Source organism: Lolium rigidum, chromosome 7 (assembly GCF_022539505.1).
Source record: "Lolium rigidum isolate FL_2022 chromosome 7, APGP_CSIRO_Lrig_0.1, whole genome shotgun sequence".
NCBI lineage: Eukaryota > Viridiplantae > Streptophyta > Magnoliopsida > Poales > Poaceae > Lolium > Lolium rigidum.
Window position 1 is genome coordinate 249597805 of NC_061514.1, and position 18953 is coordinate 249616757.

An 18953-nucleotide genomic window follows, 5' to 3' on the forward strand; every position below is an offset into this window, starting at 1 on the left:
ACACAAGATCGGAACCATTCCATGACATTGGAATGGAACCATTCCATTCCGTCCCCTCTGGTTCCTGAACCGAACACACCCTTAAACTCCTTGTATATTTTGAACCGGAAATTCAATTTGTGAACCGTTTAAATATTTGAGTTTCTAGTGAAGGTAGCTTCAAAATGAGCCATATATACCCCCGCAAAAAAAGCCCTATATTGAATAATTTTTGAAAGGTTTTGAAAATCAAAATTTGAAACTTAGTGAAACATGACGATACTTCATGAAGCTTGGTGGCATTTTCTTTGAAACATTTTATTTCACTCTGCTTCGGATAATATTTTGCAATTGTCTTAGAGTCCACTTTGGAGACACAATTTTTTCCATCTAGTTTTATCAAGTTTTATTGTGTAACATCATGTTTCAATGTGTATCGGAATTCAAATTTTGAATTTTATCGAAACAAACTTTTTTAGGCTTGTTTAAAAGATATCATCGAAAGAAACACACATATTTAAAAATATCATTAATCTATATATATTCTAACAAATATGGCTATTTTAAATTCAGCACAAGAAATTAAATCCATGTATAAAAAAGAGAAAGAAAGTAGTGTAGGGTAGCCTTGCATGCAAAGATTCTCTTTGTGTACTAATCTTAAAGCAGAGACAACGAAATGGAGGGTGTGGACGTGCACGGAAGGTCATGTGCACGGAACAATCATCACTCTCATTATTTGTTTCTTAATATCTCTTTAGTTGTCATATTTCATTGACATGGCAGCAAAAAAACACTACCAAGCAGTTCATTGACATTGACATTGACATGGTGCACTGCATTCCGACTGACAAGCTTCCTCTAATTAACAAGTGCGGGGAAACACACAACCGCGCGGCTTTTCCGGCAAGCGTCTTCGGCTATAAAAGCTCTGGCCCGTAGCCATGGCAAGTAAAAGAAAAGAATAATAATTGTCCAAACAAGAACCAATATTTTGGTCATGACAAAGAAAATGGTAATATTACTTTTTTAGGAAAAGCCATTCGACACGCTTTATTAATTAGATAACACAATTACGTCATCCTCAAGGTTGCTAATAATAAAACTAGAAGGTTCATCGAGCCAGGTACAAGAATGGCTAGAACTAAGAGAAACATTAGCAAGCTCATGGGTTACCTAATTAGCTTTTCTATTATAGTATTTGATACATACATTATCAAAACCACTCCAAAAAGTATTGTGATCATCATATATTGCCGCTGAAGTTTTAGCAGAATAACCTCCATTTTTCATAGTATCTACCACCTAGACACAATCAATTTGTAGGATAAAGTTTTTTTTTTGAAAAGTTTTGTAGGATAAAGTTATTACTACCAATTTGTTGTGCCAAAGGAAACCTTGCCTTGGTAGCTATCCAAAGAGATCCAATGGTCCAAACGCACCCACATCTGAGGCAGATCGCGTCGCCCCACTTCGTTCCGATGGCCTCTCCTTTTCCCCTCTTATTCTGGCCATGGTCGCCAGATTGGAGGCGGCGGGAGTGGCGCCTACTCTGACCGGGGCCGTTTCCAGTCCGTGCCCTGTCCCGCGACTTTCTAGGCCCCGACCAGCTCGCCGCCTCGACGGAGCTCCAGCCACTCCCCTGCCTCCCCCCTCTGCTGGCGCCGGACCGCGCGGAGATTGATGGTTGGATCCATGGGCGGACGCAGCGGGGGGGGCCGGGGGGGGCCGTGGCCCACCCAGAATTTGTGAAAAAATTTGGGTACCCCTTGGAAAAATAAGCCCAAGAGGCCCAATTTCGCTTCCTCGTTCCAACTTTCCAACCGTATCGAACATAAGCAGAAACGAGGTCACGCGACACGCCCGATTCCTCGCCGGCCGCCGCCTCGGCACCGCCGCCCGGCCCCCTCTAGCTCGGGCCCTCGACGCTCTCTGCCCAGAATCCATCTGCCACCGCTCTCCCTGGCTTGTCCGCCGTCCTTCCCACCGGCCGCCGCTCTCCCCGGCTATTCTGGCCGGCCGCCACACCGTCGCCGCTCTCCGCGGCTATTCCCGCCTGCGCTCCAGAAGTTCAGCAGGGCAGCAGGTCCGGTCCCGCACTGTATTCAATTTGTGTCTATCAGCACTTGAACTTTCATCGCATCCAGTTTCATACTCATTTCATACTCTTTTATCGCATCCAGTTTGTGTCTAGCAGGACTTGAACTTTCAAGGGACAGTATCCGTATTACTGAATTACAATTCTGCTGTCTGTATGGTTAAGAGCTCTCGTGTGATGGTATCAAGTCGAGGGAACACTGAATTGTTCATTCATCCTGACGGAACACATTTGATTCGCCGGCTAGAGCACAGTCCCAATTAGTTCTGTTGATTTATAAATCTCTGCCGTGTATTTTGGCGACAAGAGCGCCATTTCTATTACCGGTATTACTCAATGTTGAATATCACAAACATCATCTATTACTTCACAGGTTACTACAGATTAGAATTTTCTTTAAACTGGCAATGCACAATTGTACATGCCTTCTTCCCATTATATTGTTACCTTCTGCATAGGCATTGTTAGCATTTTATATATCAATTGGCAATGTTCGATCTCAAGAAAATGTTTAAATTTCTGATGGAGGTTGCAATTGGCAAGCAGAATTGAATCAGTTCCCTTTTTATATATCAAATTTATTTCATTAAAAACTACCGCAGCAACCCGCGAGGTTTCATATAGTATCCTAAAAGGTTGATGCCAACCATATGAGCATGCTTTTCCAACAACAAAAAAGAGGGGTAAAAATTGACACTTTAGCTTTGTTTGGTTTCATCACTATAATTTGTGATATATTCTATCATGTAAGACTTTTTTCATGTTTTGAACTATTTGTATTGTAGTCGTGCAAATTTGATATATGTGAATTTCAATGTTAACAATCAATTTGTCTTATATACTGTTCATTTGACAAATGTTTTTCACAATTTAGTAGGTGCAAAAAAATTTTTTGGAGGTGTGCCCCCCCTCCAATTCTTTCCTGCGTCCGCCACTGGTTGGATCCTACACCGTTGTTGAACCAACCATTTCAATCATCTTGGCCAGCCGTTACAACAATGAAGCAGATCCTCATCAGGTCGTTGATTGATCTGCATATTGATGTTATCATGCCCCCCCTGCGATTTTTCACTGCCGTGCAGAAATTCGTGCAGACCATTTGAGGAACACAGGGAACTTTCATCATCTCATCCGCAACTCAGACCATACTTGGTTTAAGTGGCCTCTAGCGCAATGTGGTTAGGTGGGGCGTCATGATGCTCCTCTGCTTGAACTTTTACATATTTGTACTGCTACTGCAATCTTTTAGTTTGCAGGTCTGACTGCTGTTTTAGGGTGTATCATTTCAGGTTGTGCCACCGACGCCTCCCCTGTGCAGATGCAGCCACCCAAGGTTAATTTTCATCTGTACTGTACATTCTCCTCTGTAAGTTTAGATGATAATCTCTGATGTTTAACCAAGGACTTTCGGGTGGGAGAACCTTTGGTCTAATGTTTGCTGGTTGTTAATGTCAGGTACGCGCAGTTGTTAGTTGAGGATGAGACACAGAACAGAATTTTGAGCTCTATATACATGAATTCATCTGAAATCTTGAAGTCTCTATACATGCATGCATCTCGGATTAAAGAAAAGACGCTTTGAGGTCTGTATACATGCATCCATCTCAATTTTTCTGTTTTAACCCCATGCCATATTTTTGTGCATCAATTACCAAGCCTACTTGAAGAGATATTGTTTACGAGAAAAGATCTTTCATGTTGTTACTCATCAAATTTCACATTATTTGAAAGGAAATTAGAGAAGGTAGCGAGTGCAATTTAATTCTTGTTAAGCTTCATGCACTAGCCAACCAAATAAAAAGTCTGAATTGATGGAAAGGGCTAGGAAATATACTTGTACACTTCAACACCCCCGCTCACGTGTGACGGGAAGAGGCCTATACGTGCCTCTACGTGGACTCCAAGGGGGCAACAACAATTTTAGGATAAATTGCGAAAGCCAGGACTTGAACTTGAGACCCTGAGCTCTGATACCATGTTAAGCTTCATGCACTAGCCAACGCAACCAAAAGTCCAAACCGATGGAAGGGCTAGACAATCTACTTATACACTTCAACAATTCTAACTTAATACCCCTGTCCATCCTTACAAAATAAAGTACCGGAATGAAATGTATATATTACTCTACATTGTCCCTTAAAAAGTTGTGTGTATTATTTGGTAATTAAGAGATGCAAATAGCAGAATCTTTGTCATAATGATTTGTAGTTTCATTTGACATAGAGAATATTCCTTGGCAGTACTCCAATTCCACTAAAACTGAATGGAATTTTCTGGTAAATGTGTCTGTTTGGAAAATTAAGTTACACTGCCCAATCCTTGAAAAGTGTTACGAAAAAGGTGATGTTGTCTTAGTACATTTCTCACCTTGTACTGTACACAATTCAGCTCCCTTCTATGTTTCCAGAGCACTCTCAACTACCTCATGATTAGTAGCTATGATATATGATACTAAGTTGATAAAAGTGCAGGAGAAACCCACACATCAGCGTTGAAAATGAAACCTGATCTCAGCTATTAGTATTTCTGTGCCAATGTTTGTGCATAAAGTGAAGCGTTGGATATTAGTTCCCGACCTGATTTCATTTTGGTCTTTTGCATACTTTCTTTAATAAAGTTATGTACCGTAGATTGAAAGTGTGTGGCTACCAAGGTGTCCAGACTTTCATTTTCTGTATGGTGGTATGCCCTCTCTGTTGTTTCCATTTGTAGAGCTCTTCCCCTTTTTAGTGTCAACAGAAAGATACAATATGGATTGAAACACAATGTAATTTACTCTCATATCATATCTGTATTTATGGTTTTTTACTCCCCTACTATAGGTTATAATTTTATATATTCTACTATTCCTGCTTTTGATAACACCTTCACACCATATGGACATAACATCTAAAACATCACAAATATTTGTTACAGATCATCAAGGTAATTGTGTTTCCTATAGATGATAAATAATTATTGTGAGAAGTTGTTCATTTTACAGAGTTTCACTCCAATAGTCAAATTCTCAACCTAGAGGCATCGCCTTTTGCCTGCATGTAGATCCAAACAAGCTAGAGATTAAGTGATGAAACAATCTTGAGCCCACAGACAACAAGTACTACAAATGTTCCGTAAAAGAAGGCATATAATTTCTTTCCAAAGTCAAACCATGTGAAATTGAACAAAACTTTTAGAAAAAACTATCAACCTCTACAATTATAAATCAAACTTGTTAGATACATCATTAAATATATTTTCATACTTTTTTTTGCGAATTTATATTTTCATAGTATAGCTATAAAATATTTAATATTATAATTATCGATATTTTATATGTAAACTTGGCCAAAATTTACAATATTTAATTTTAGAAAAAAAATGTACGTCTATTTTTCAGGAACAGAGGTAGTAGTTAGATAGCGTATGCCAAACATCCTCATGCAGAAGCAACGAGATAAAAGAGAGAATCTCAGTACTAAGAAGGTGGCATGAAGCTGCAATGGTCAAATGGATCATACTTAAATTGCATATAGCTCATTCATCATCCGTGGCCATATATAGCACTACTGTGTAGGAATGGTGAGGCGAGCGTGCAGATAATCAACATGATCTTCACATTCTTTAATTGCACATAGCTCATCACTAGCACGCCGAGCCGTTGGTCTGCGTGATGGACTCAGCTCTAGGCACTGAACTGCAACACCAAGCATGTAGTATATTTCTCTAGCAGTTTCAGCATCCGGGAGCACAAGCCTGGAGTCCAGCATATCCTGTAGATACACTTCATTATCCTTGGTGACCAATGGGAGGGATGAGAGGAATTTGCCTGGATGGGATCCCATAAATAGCTCTAGAACAAGCACTCCGAAACTATATACGTCACATTTCTCTGTCACATTCTCGGTATATGCTAGCTCTGCAATTAAAATCAATTGGTTAATTAGTAAATGTTCTAGAAATAAACAGTTCAAAGTTCATCGTAATGATCAGAATACATCACATTCACATGTTCGCACATAAGGTTTGAGTTTTGTTTACCTGGGGCAAGATAGCCTTTCGTCCCAGCAAGCTTTGTTATATTTCGTCCATCAATATTGAGAACTTTTGCTGTACCGAAGTCAGAGATGGAAGCTCTAAATTCCAGATCAAGCAAAATGTTGTTGCTTGTTATATCTCTATGGACTATTGGTGATGGACAATCATGATGCATGTATGCCATAGCATGAACCACATCCAACACAATGTGTAAGCGCCTTCTCCAGTCCAATTCAATTGCTTTCTGATTGGCCCTTAGTGTGTCTGCCAAGTTTCCTCTCTCCATATATTCATATATAAGAAACCTGCCTTGGCTACAAGAACAATACCCAAATAGTTTTACGATGTTTCTATGTCGAATCTGCACCAATGCATCAATTTCACGCTTGAACACAGACTTGCTCATGCAGCACTCATCTTCTATCACATGTATCTTCTTCACTGCAAATATTTCACATTTTGTAAGTCTAGCTTTGTAGACAGATCCATATCCTCCGGTTCCTATGCAATGTGCCTCACTAAAATTGTCGGTTGCTTCAACGATTCTCTTGAACATGTTTGCTCCATCAAAACTCCAAATAGAGAACAATTTTTGTTGTGTTACTTTATCGGTGTTAATTACTTTTTTCTTTTCATGTAGGAACATCAATATCGCTCCAGCAATAACAAGCGATATCACAGTAGGAACCGTGGCTAATACAAGTTGTTTGTATCCTTTCCTTTTCCCTCCATTTTGCGATGCACTACTGCAACTTGGCAATCCTTCCACTACACCACATAGCATCTTATTATGCATGAACCACTTGATTGGAGCTCCTTGGAAAAGCTTACTCGCTGGCACTGGTCCTTCCAACTCATTGTAAGATACATCAATGGATATCAAGCTTTCCATATTATGAAATGATTGCGGGATGGAGCCATTAAGTTCATTGTGTGAAAGGTTCAAAACATCTAGCATGATCAGACCACTAAGTTGGCTTGGTATTGCCCCAGTAAATGAGTTCTCACTTAAATCCAACATGTACTGTAAGTTGTGCAACACCCCTAGCATGGCAGGGATGTTTCCTTTAAAGTTATTTCTGCTCAAATTTAGTGATCGGATCCTTAAACAATTCCCAATTGATGCATGTGCCAAACCACTTAGTTTATTTGATGACAAATCCAACAACTCCAGACTGGACAATGCGCCAATTTCCTGTGGTATGCTTCCATGGAGCAAATTGTCTGCGAGGTTCAACTGGAACAAATTTTTAAGATTACCCAGTTCGCTTGGAATATCTCCATCAAGCTTGTTTGATGAAAGATCAAGTACCCCTAGCTGAGGTAGTCGCCCCATACTTGTGGGTATTTTCCCCGTGAGGTTGTTGTTTGAGAGGCATAGCATGGTAAGATTATGACTTTCCCTCCACCGAGAAGATAATTGTCCAAATAGTTTATTCAAGCTCATATCCATATAGAGAAGATTTGGATGAACTCCCAACTCAGAAATATCTCCTTGTATTTGATTCCTTTCTAGACGTACTCTAACAAGGCTCTTGCAGTGTACCAAACTTGGTGGCAACGGTCCATTCAAATTGTTGTCAAATGCAGTTAAATTCTTGAGCCGACCTCCAGAGCACAACTCGGGTGGGAGGGGACCAGTGAGGTTGTTACTATCGAGTTGCACATATTCGAGGTCCATTAAGGTGCCAATTTCTCGAGGAACATGTCCTGATAATTGATTACTATCGAGGTACAAGCCAGTGAGCTTAGTCAAGTTTCCAAAGGTACTGGGGATGGGGCCCATCAATTTGTTGTAGCTAAGAGATAACTCTTTTATATTCGCCATGTAACCTAGTTCTTGAGGAATACGCCCAGAAAGTTGGTTATCCCACAGATAGAAAATAGTGAGCTTTGTAAAATTTCCAAAGGTATCAGGGATGGAACCAATGAGTTTGTTGTCGTTTAGCTCTAAATATTCTATATCCACAAGGTAGCCTAGTTCTCGAGGAAGATATCCGGATAAGTGATTATCATATAGGCAGAAGATAGTGAGCTTTGTCAGGTTTCCAAAGGTACTGGGAATGGAACCAATGAGATAGTTTCTGTTAAGAGTCAACTCTTTTAGATTCACTAGGAAACCTAATTCTTGAGGAATATGTCCGGAAAGTTGGTTATCCCATAGGGCCAAGACATTGAGGTTAATGAGACTCCCAAAGGAATCGGGGATGGAACCCATCAGTTTGTTAATGCTAAGGTCCAACTCTTTTAAATTTACAAGATAGCCTAGTTCTTCTGGAAGATATCCCGATAATCGATTACTGTAAAGGTACAAGATTGTGAGTTTGGTAATGTTCCCTATTTTTTTTGGAATGGGGCCTGTGAGGTTGTTGCTGGAAAAATCTAACCTAAGAAGCTTCTTTAGGTAGCCTAGTTCACTAGGGATGGTACCAGACAAGTGATTGTCAGACAGGTTGAGTGTCACAAGACCATCTAGCTGTACTATTTGCTTTGGTATTTCACCGGAGAGTTCATTCTGTTGGAGTGTTAAGTAGCGCAGTTGTGTCAAGGATGCTAAAGCGGGTAATAAGGGGCCCCTTATCTGATTGTGTTGAAGGAGGAGGAACTGGAGCTCTCTGAGCGACGCAATGCTCTGAGGGATCCTCCCGGTGAGCCTGTTGTGCGAGAGTTGGAGACCCGTCAGGGTTGCCAACACCGTGAAGTTGAGGGCGCCGAGCTCCCCTTTGATCCGCAGCCCCCGTAGAGAGATCTCGGTGATCACCTCTTGGCGCCTTGCTTGATGCTTGCGGCACTTGATGCCATACCAGCTGCAGGGCCAGGTTGGAGTATTGTTCACCTTTCCCCAGGATTGCAGCTGGGCTGGCTGGCTTTGCAGTGTGGCTTTCCAGGCAAGGAGCGCTCCTGCTTGTTCTTGCAGGGATGACGCTGCCCTCGCTTGGGGAAACCAGCAGGCTAGTAGGACAGTGAGCCTTAGGAGTGGGGAAGTCTCCATGGTAGCAGGTTTCGGTCACTAGTTCTGGTAGGAGGCTGTGAAACTTCACCTAATATATATGCTAATTTCATGGCACGAAATGACTGGCGCCCAGGCAGTCATCCAACATGTTTTGTTCGGTCGCGCACTCGCCAGTACTAGATTCTGATTCTTGAACACACGCTGTCAAGTGGGATTAATTGGAGGCTGGACATGGACAACAGGTACAAGTGCTTCTCGTATATATACCCTTTCCTTTGTTGTTCTTGTGTGAGATGGAAACCACCATCCAGAAGACTTTTGAAGGTACAAGTGCGCTCTTGAACCATATCTACTCCCTCCGACTAGATTTACCTGCCGAATCGGCATTTTTGCAGTAACCACCCTACTCTTTTCCCGACCAGTTTCCGCCCCCTCCGCCCACGCCATCGTCCTCTTCCTCGCGACGACCGCGACGACCGCCCTCTCCTCTTTCTCCCGTCGACGGCGCCCACCACCCTGCGCCTCTCCCCCTCCATCCCACGCCCTTTCCCTCGCGCGCGACGTCGCCGCCCTCTCCTTTTCTCCCGTCGCGGGCTCTCTCTCCCTCTGTCGCGTTGCTGCGCCCTCGTCCTCTATTGCGCACAGAGGTGGTGCTAAAAACGGGGATTTTCTTCCTGATCTCTCGCGGTGGCGGTGGCGGCGGCCCGGAGGAGCTCAAGTGGTGGCGGTGGCTGTCGGGGATCTAATCGCGGAGGTGATGGAGCTTCAATCGGATGCTACTGCCGCATCGCCCGAGCTTGAGCTAAAAATGGGGATTTTGCTCTGCATATGTCTCAGTGGCGGTGGTGGTGGCACGACGGAGCTCCAGTGGAGATCTTTGGTGGAGGATCTCCAATCAGCAGCAGTGGATGTGCTTGTGGCGGCGGCAGTGCTCCAATGACGTGGTGACACTCGATCCGGACGAGCTCGACATTGCCGGCTCCTAGTTCTGCAGATTTCGCCGGAATAAGGTCCGTGTGTTCTTAATTTGCTCTCAGAGTCCAAATCCCTGAAGCTTATTTGTCTTTGGATGCTGCAATTTGTTTTTTTGTTTTCACCTATGCCACCAATCCCAATCCCAATCCCTGCAGAAAGATTTGTTTCTGTACATTGTAAACTATGGCTGATATCATTGGATGATATCCACACTTGATGTGAACTACGGCTAGTCATTGTACTGGAAAGCTTGCTTAGGCTATTGCTTTAATTTCTACTGGAATGCTTGCCTGGAGTAGTTCAATGTCTCTTTTTTTTCTCTTAAAAAAGTCTCTAACCTGACGCAAATGGACTAATTTTACAGTCTTGAGTTCAGTCTAGAATTATATGCTGCACGGCACTGCGTTACTTGAGTATATTTACAGAACTTCTGCTCGAGTATGCTTAGTGAATATTGCTTAGTGGAGTAAGCTTACCGGAAACCAATCAGAGAATATTGCTTACTGGAGTATATTTACAATGAATATTGCTGTCAATTATTTCAGTATGCTACTACTGCCAAAGCTATCCTGGGTAGCCACCTGTGAGTTTTTTACTCCACCAATAAACATATCGATAACACAGAAGCTGTGAGTTTCTATCATGAATGGCATCTTGTCAGTCTACTAATAACTGAAAAGAGCAAGAGTAATAATAGTCTGTCTACTAGATTATGAAAAAAAATTCAACAAATCATCACATTGTGTGAGTCTAGGCTCTTCAGAAGGCAATTTCTTCGTGCAGATGTCACGCCCTTCATTAACTGCGGCGCATTCTGACCCAGGGAAACGCTTTTGAAAGATTTAGTCGCAGATGCAGTCTTTGTTTTCTTCACCTTCGTTTGGTGTTCAGTCACAGGCATCAACACAGTATGCTCTAGCAAGCTTGAGAACCAAGGAAATAATCACGCTATAATCCATAGAATTATAACAAAGTGTACGAATAATGTTGTGAATTCTCTCTGCAGGTACTGCATGATTCTAGTTACTGAACCATTGTTTCAGAGAATGATTAAATGCATCGGGTAATGCATGATCAGAGAACTGCAGCTTCAGGTCATGACGAGTCGTCCAAGAAGAAGCGGAAAAGGTATATCCCATTAAAGCTACTCCAATGACCGTTATGGTTTATCTGGATGAATACTGTGATGAATATTTGAAAAAGCTGAGCTATACAGTTTACTGGAGCAACCTACTTTACAGTTTTCTTACTGGAGTATTTCTAAAACTGGAATGATCATGATTTTTTGTGAAAAGGTACTCAAACCTTGTCCTTGCTGCATATTGCTGTGATAATATGAATGAGAAAATGTGCTTTCAAGCAGTACTCCAAATCATTCAAAGTTCTGAAACTTGAATTTATATGCAAGTGACAGTTAACACTGTCTGAATTTATATGCAGTGCAAACTTGAATGTCGTTTGCTTATACAGAATGGAAGACATTGAAATTTCGTTTGCTTATGGAGATTCACAGTTCTGATTCATTCACTGAACTAGTGATTCATATTCAGTCTACAGGATCTGCACAACTACTCCTGTTTACATTATACTCACTGAACTAGTTTGTAGATTCAAAGAACAAAATGCTATTCCTGTTTACATTATACTCATGTACTCTCCAAATCAACATGTGATGCAGATTGGAGGACCTACCAAATGGAGACATTGCAATGTGTTACAGAATCCAGGATGCTCCAGCTGCTGCTCTGCTTCATCCTGCTCTGCTTCATCGTGGACAATGGCGAGGGACGGCTCCGGCAGGTGAGGCGACAGCGATCGACCTTGCGTCCATTGTCGTCGTGGTGAACAGACAGATGCCATAGGATGGCTTAAGTTGGGGCCGAATGGGCGCTAGAGGATTCGGGGGAGGGTTTTCGATTAGATAGGATGAACTTCCGGATGCTTTCCTCAAGAACTTAGCCGAAGCCAGAGGTAGAAGAAGAAAGACACAAGGAAGAACTCTGCTCTAGATCATTCTCTTCATTGATCTCAACAGGATACAGGTTTGTTCATACAAGGTTTCTATCTAGATAGCATGTCCCCGCGTACGGGTGTGCCCCCTCTCCTTATATAGGGGAGGGGGTAGCTTACAGAGGAAGAAACCCTAATGGCATCTTTGACTAGAAAAACTACTTTACAAAGTTACTTTAATCATAAATGACACCGAGGTCTTCTTTAGTCAGGGAGGCTGACGTCCTCCGGCTTCTTTCAGCGTCATCCTCTTCTTTATCGTCACGGCTTCGTTTAAAGCTACTTTGCTTAGCTCATCCTTGTCCTCTAGCTCTGGAGAGTGACCAGTCTTGCCGACGTGCTACAGTGCACTTCTTACCGGTAGCCCGGTGTCTTCTTTACCTGGTTCCGGTATACCCCTCTTGGGGATACCGGCTTTGCTTTACTTAGCCAAACACTCAACTTCGTGCTCCGGTATAAATATTAAACCGGTATCTTGATGGCTCAAACCATCCGGTTTGGCATGCCTTTGGCATACCGGGGGTCATCCCCCCAACATTAGTCCCCGAAGCTGGTATAGTCCGGTGGATTTTATCCAACGGACCATGCCAGGTTCCCATATCTTAAGGTACCGGTTTAATCTTTCCGGTGGTCAGTTTAGATCTCCCGGCATCTTTGCCGGACTCACATCTTTCTCTCTTTGCAAGGTATTTTCCGATATCTTATCTTCCGGTATCTTTGATATTAAATCTCTCCTCGGCGAAGTCGAGCATTTCTCGGGTATAGTGCCTGTCAGTGACATGCGCACTATACCTGACGCGCCAGTGTCAGGGGTCACTTCCCTTCGGCTTCTGCGCCAGCACTTATGGCGCCGCACCGGATCCCCGCTGCCGTTCCGGATCCGTGCGGCCTCCCTGTGGTATTCTATTTTCCGCGCGTGTATCCTCGCGCCACGTGGCGGCCCACGAAGTGAACCGCCGCGGCCCAGCAGTTTTCAGCCCACTATCTCTTCTTCCTATATAAGGGGAAGCGGTTCCTTCTTCCTCCTTTCTTCGCATTCTCAACTCCCTCGCGCGCACAGAGCTCTTAGCCCTCTTGCGCCCTCGCCGTCTCCGTTCGTCGCCAGAGCTCCGCCGCCCGGTGAACCTCCGCACTACTCCGCCGAGCCTCGCCAAGCTTTGCTGCGCGGAGATTCATCGCAGTGCGCCTGTTGCCGCCGCACCGTTCGTTCTCCGGCGACCTCTTCTCTTCTTCTTCGTCGCCGGCCTTCCTCACCGACTACGAGCTCGCCGCACCACCGGCGTCCTTCTCCTTCAGCTTCTTCGCCGCCTCAGGTTAGGCCCGATGCGCATTTACCTTTCTCTCCTTTGTTTTTCAGATCTTGGGTCGGTAGGATATTTACTTCCTCTTTTCTTTTGCTTTTCCTCTTACTCGTAGATCTTCGCGCAAGGGTAGATCTTGGGAAATCAGTTTTTCGGGTAGAGTCCAGCGTTTTTCGGATTCGTATGTCTAGTGAAGAGTTTCTTTCCGAGTCTTCCTCAAGTAGCCACCAGAGTGAATCCTCCGACGGACTCTCAGCCGAGCTTGCCCGGATGGAATCCGATACCGGTAAAGGTCAAGATGCCGGCAGCTCTAGCCACGCTCCCGGAGTAGATCTATCCGGTGTCACCCGCGGAGCCTGGAAAGGCTCCGACGTCACGCAGCACGAGATCGACTGGCTCTACCGGTCTAGAAGGATACCGGAAGGAGTATCCTGCCGGCTTCCCCGCGACGAGATCGAACCGGTGCTCGAACCCGGTGAGTTCGTTGTCTTCCTCGCTCACTTCGAGCGCGGCTTCGGCCTTCCTGCTTCTGACTTCTTCCGCCAAATTCTGGATTATTACCAACTCTAGCCTCACCACCTTCCCGGCAATGCCGTTTTTTACCTTTCTTGTTATGCTACCTTCATGGAGGGCTACATCGGCCTCCGTCCCACTCGCGAGACTTTTGCTCGCTTCTTTTCTCTCCGGATCAACTCCGTTCAGGGCAAGGATATTCCTAAGCCCAAACCCCCCGTTCAATGCGGGTCTTGCATTATCGGCTCCCGCCAAGGGAGCCCCTTCTTCAAATTCTCCGGTCTCGAGTCATGCCGGTTATGGCAAGGAACCTTCTTCTATGTGAAGAACAACGGCGCCCCAGATCTCATTAATCTGCCGGCTTTCAATCCGGCGCCGCCCACGAAGGTCAACTGGGGCTACTTCCCTGGGACGAATCACATTGAGACGAACCGGGTCGTACGCTTCATGGAGAAGCTGAGGAAAGAGACAAACATCTGCTCTGACGACATCATCCGCACCTTCATCTCACGCCGGGTGCTTCCTCTTAAGCGTCGGGCGCATAAAATAAGCGAAATGTACGGCCCTGGTGATCCTACCAAGATCACCGGCCTCCCTCTAAGCAAGGAGGACATAGTCCTCAAGGCTAAGCAGATCTGCCAGACTGCCATGCCGGATGACTGGGAGTGGGGCTTCCTGCCTCTCAGCTCCACCAACCCTCCAACTGACTAAGTAATAGCTTATGCAATCCGGGTTGTTGTACCAGTAACTTTTACGTTGTGGCTAACTAACTTTCCATTCGTTTTCAGGCCAAAGAGCGCTTCCCTCGCATCAGCGGAGCAGCGAGGCCCTTGCTGGAAGCGTCCTCTGGACAAGGTTGACCCGGATCCTTACATCCATTGGATCGACCTCAAGATGGGCCGCACCCACACCTCGCGCCCCGGTAACTTCTCGTCTGAGGCTCCCGGTTCCAGTGATGATCTCACTATGCTTGAGGTAGCTTTCTCTTCCGGTCTCTCATGCTTTATTTTTATTTCTCCTCTGTAGATGCTCCCTCAGCTGGCACCCAACCGCAGGTTCATGAGCATGCGGCTTCTTTGCAGGCTGAGGTTGGCCGCGAGTTTCTGGAGAAGCTTATCCCCCAGGGCACGAAGAATAAGGCTCCGGCGCCTGATACCGGTTCAAGCCAAGCCCCTCCCGCCAAACGCTCCCGGACGGAAGTTATTGGTGGGAAAGATGCCGGTCGCTTCCGGGTAAGTTTTTGTCTCTCTATTTGCTTTGTTTTACAAACTTTTCCTTTTGGTTGCTCTTTTTGACTCTTTCTCTTTTTCTTGCTCAGCCCTGCGCTCAAGCTCTCCAAGAGCGCCTGCGGCACGAAGCCTGAGAGCTCTGAGGGACCCGCAAGGACCTCACCTCCTCCTCACTCAAGCCCGGTACGATCTAGTACCGGCAACCCTTCTGCCTCCCCTCTGGGAGGCACTCCAAGTGCGGGGCGCGCGGCCCCTACACCTCCAGAACACCGCGCGGAGGAGGACCTCGTCTCCCCTCCAGAAACTCAAGATACCGGCGCCAGCAACATCGGCGCCGATGCAGAAGCTGCCGGGCGGGCGGAACCTCTGGTTCCTCCCGTCCTAAAAAGAAAGAAAAAGAAGAGCTCGAACTCTTCCCCCTCCAAGCCCGTGCCGGACTCTTTCGCGCCGGCAAGCTCTACCCTGGGGCAGGACGCACCTTCGCCGCCCATGACTTCGCCCGAAGCTCCAAACGTCGAGCTAAGCGGGGCCACGCCAACGCCGCCGCCAGAACTCATCAAGTTCCTCAAGCCGGAACCATTTAAGGGGAAGGCCACGGCTTCCGGCACTTCATCCGCCGGCCCGCGGTCCTTGGTGCTGCACGTCGGCCCCGCCGCTACCGCGGCTGGAGAAAAGCCTTCCGGCATCCTGGGCCGGATCACCGAGCTGAAGCACGGAGGCCACGAGCTGGGGCACCTGCTTTAATACGCTGAGAAGTGGAATCAAGCGGATGTGTCCGCAGCCACGCGCGGCCTGGGGAAGGACCGGCTTCCGGCGCTAGACCCCGCTGGTCCCCGGTGCACGGAGGAGCACTTCATGCGGCTGCGGCACGCGGTGAAGGAGCTGGACAACGCGTGGCACGATGCCACCAACAACGTGGTGGTAAGTTACACCAAACCCTTTGCAATTTTTCAACTCATGCCGGTTTCCTTCTTTCCGGATTATGTATATCTTCCCAGTCCCCGAGTTTTGTGTTGAGAGCCTAGCTCTTAGCGCGAAACTTAGGTAGAAACTCAAAAAATCGGCATAGCCAGTCCCCGAGTTTCGGGTTAAGAACATAGCTCTTAGCGCGAAACTTAGGTAGAAACTTCAAAAAACCGGCATAGCCAGTCCCCGAGTTTCGGGTTAAGAACGTAGCTCTTAGCGCGAAATTTAGGTAGAAACTTCAAAAAACCGGCATAGCCAGTCCCCGAGTTTCGGGTTAAGAACATAGCTCTTAGCGCGAAACTTAGGTAGAAACTTCAAAAAACCGGCATAGCCAGTCCCCGAGTTTCGGGTTAAGAACATAGCTCTTAGCGCGAAACTTAGGTAGAAACTTCAAAAAACCGGCATAGCCAGTCCCCGAGTTCCGGGTTAAAAACATAGTTCTTAGCGCGAAACTTAGGTAAGAACATAGAGAAACCGGCTTCTTTTTTCTAACATTTTTTCTTGAACAGAGCACGGCCGACGCCCGGAGGCACCTCTTTGAGGAGCTTCTGTGGGAGCACTGGGATCTTGCTGAAGCGCACAACAAGTGCCAAGGTGAGCTTCTGTGCCTCCGGCACCTTCTTACCGGAAGCTTTTTCTCTCTTAGTACTGATAAACCTTTTTGCATAACAGCTATCCCGGAAGCTTCCATCGAAGCCCTCAAGACTCAGCTCGCTGCACTGCAAGGTACTCTTTCTTTTCCGGTTGACTTGCCTCTCTTTATTTTACCAGTTGTAGTTTTGTTAACGTTTTCTTTCCGGGCTCTAGGTGAAAAAGAGCAGCTCATCCGGGAGCATCGCGAGGCTCTGGACGCCCAGGAGCTTGTGTCCAGGGGGCTGAAGGACCAGCTCATCAAACTTGAGCTCCAGCACAATGACGCGATGAAGGCTACCAAAGCCGCAGCTGAGGCCAGGCTGAACGAGGCCCTGGAGGATGCCAACAACTCCACCGTGGTGTCGCGGGCGGAGCTTGAGGAGGGAGCCAAGGCGCGGAAAGCAGCCGAGGATCAGGCCGCACGCCTGGAGGGGGAGCAGAAGGAGTATGACCAATTGGTCATGCAAACCGACGCACTTGCCCTCAATAAGTTGTCTCTTTTCTTTTCCGGTTTTGCTTATAAGCTTGTGCTTTCCGGTTTCATGTCCTTATCTTTTTCTTTGCCTCGCAGGGCTCTTCCCGGACTCGCAGCTGTATGCGCAGAAGAAGGTGACCGAGCGCCGGGTTCAGCAAGAGTTCAAGAACCCGAATGCGCCGTGGGACCCTTATGACCATCTGGTCGCACTTTCTGCGCGGGTCGCCCACATGCGCGCGGTGGACCGGAACCTCGCCGATCTGCCCGACGTGGCGATCCATCTCTTCAAGGTGATGTGGCATGAGCAAGAGGTGCCGGCAAACCTGACTCTCACCTCCGAGTGCCTGAAGGGTGCAAGCCGGCGAATCCGCGAGTGGCAATGCTCTGCGGCTCGTGCCGGAGCGGATACGGCGCTGCGCGTCGCCTACTCCTGGTACGAAGACTTGGACCTGGATGCCCTCCTTGGCGTGCGCGAAAACGCTCCAACTGATATGGATCCAGTCCTCACCGCGAAGCGGCAGGATCGGGCCTACCGGATCGCGGAGTACACCTCGGTCCGCACCTTCATCCCCCCTCCCGACGTCCGCGGACTACCTCAGCTGACGAAGAGGAAGGAGAGGACGAGGAAGATGAGGATGCGAGCGGCGATGCTCGCGGGAGCTGGTGATGCGCCTCCGAAGCTCCACAGCCGGTGCTGCTGCCTCCCGAAGCTCCTTCTCGCTTAAGTGCTATCCATCTTATCGTTGCCGTATCCGATGCTTTGACAAAAAAATGTTCATTAAATTCTACCCCGGTATGCCGGGGTTCATGATGTAATATAAGACCTAGCCTTTCTTTTGGCTGTGCTACAACAATTTATGCCGGTATGTTATACCGGTAGCTTATTAACTTATGTTTGCCTATTGCCTTAGCATTTTGCCCATTGTTTTGCTTTTATCTTGCACTGCAAAGATTCCTGAATTATTTCCGCATCCAATCCGATGCACACTTTTGCTTTGGATCTGCCTACCTTCTCTGGGCGTTTTTGCTTATGAGGCACAAAGTTCTTTTACCAAGCAAGCACTTTCTTGAACTTAGAAATAACTCGAAATTTTCACAAAAAACCGGCATAGCCGGGGTTAGTTAAATTTTTCCGGATTGTTCGTTCCCACTCTCTCTTTTCGCAGTTCACGTGCTTAATTCCTACCGGTTTATCTTACTTTCCATGAAGCCGGGTTGCGGACAGCAGCAGAGTCGAAGACTCCGGTAGGTTTAGCACGTTACTAAACCGAAAAGAAAAAATGTTCGACAAGCAACCGGTAAACTGAAAAAATAAACATATTGCATGCAACTTTAGTAGGGGTAGTCCCCGAGATTCATTCGAGGTCCCGACATCTTTTATTCATAGCAAATAAGGTACAAAAAGGAACTTGTTACACCACAACTTCATGAGTAGAAAGGACGCAACAGAGCTACGTTCCACGAACGCTTGGTCTCCTCTCTGGACCTGTCCGCCTTTCCTTTTTTCCATTCATGTGCATCGATCAGGTAATAAGCATCATTGTGGAGAGCTTTGCTCACAATGAAGGGTCCCTCCCATGGGGGTGAAAGCTTATGCCGGCCTTCAGTGCGCTGAACTAGGCGTAACACCAGATCTCCTTACCGGAACACCCTCGGGTTAACCTTCCGGCTATGATAGCGTCTGAGGTTTTGCTGGTAAATGGATGTTCTTGCCAATGCCAATTCTCTTGCTTCTTCTAGCAAGTCCACATCGTTTTCTCTGGCCTCTTTTACCTCTTCTTCGGTATAGAGTTGCACCCTTGGT

At 46.3% G+C, this 18953-nt stretch overlaps 1 protein-coding gene and 1 long non-coding RNA gene across 4 annotated transcripts; one reads left to right on the plus strand and one right to left on the minus strand.

Moving 5' to 3' along the window:
• The first annotated feature begins 1952 nt into the window (after positions 1 to 1952).
• On the plus strand, positions 1953 to 8091 carry LOC124676006. Of its 3 annotated transcripts, none has more exons than XR_006993492.1 (6): positions 1953 to 2065; positions 2177 to 3260; positions 3352 to 3443; positions 3533 to 3660; positions 6735 to 6953; positions 7685 to 8091. It is a non-coding gene; the product is annotated as an uncharacterized LOC124676006 (long non-coding RNA). The 3 variants fall into 3 exon arrangements; XR_006993491.1 differs by lacking the exon at positions 7685 to 8091 and having other exon boundaries at positions 2177 to 2403; positions 2952 to 3260; positions 6735 to 7018; XR_006993490.1 differs by lacking the exon at positions 7685 to 8091 and having other exon boundaries at positions 6735 to 7018.
• On the minus strand, positions 5495 to 9193 carry LOC124676005 (probable leucine-rich repeat receptor-like protein kinase At1g35710). Its single transcript, XM_047212088.1, has 2 exons — positions 6098 to 9193; positions 5495 to 5975 (listed from the first exon to the last, which is right to left on the minus strand). The coding sequence occupies exons 1-2, from the start codon at positions 9084 to 9086 to the stop codon at positions 5623 to 5625; spliced, it is 3342 nt and encodes a 1113-aa protein (XP_047068044.1). The 5' UTR covers positions 9087 to 9193; the 3' UTR covers positions 5495 to 5622.
• Between the last annotated feature and the right edge of the window lie 9760 nt (positions 9194 to 18953).

Coding starts and splice junctions, on each gene's coding strand:
- LOC124676005 (XM_047212088.1), bottom strand. CDS start 9,086: ATGGAGACTTCCCCACTCCTAAGGCTCACTGTCCTACTAGCCTGCTGG. Junction 5,976..6,097: donor GAAAGGCTATCTTGCCCCAG/GTAAACAAAACT, acceptor TTTTAATTGCAG/AGCTAGCATATACCGAGAAT.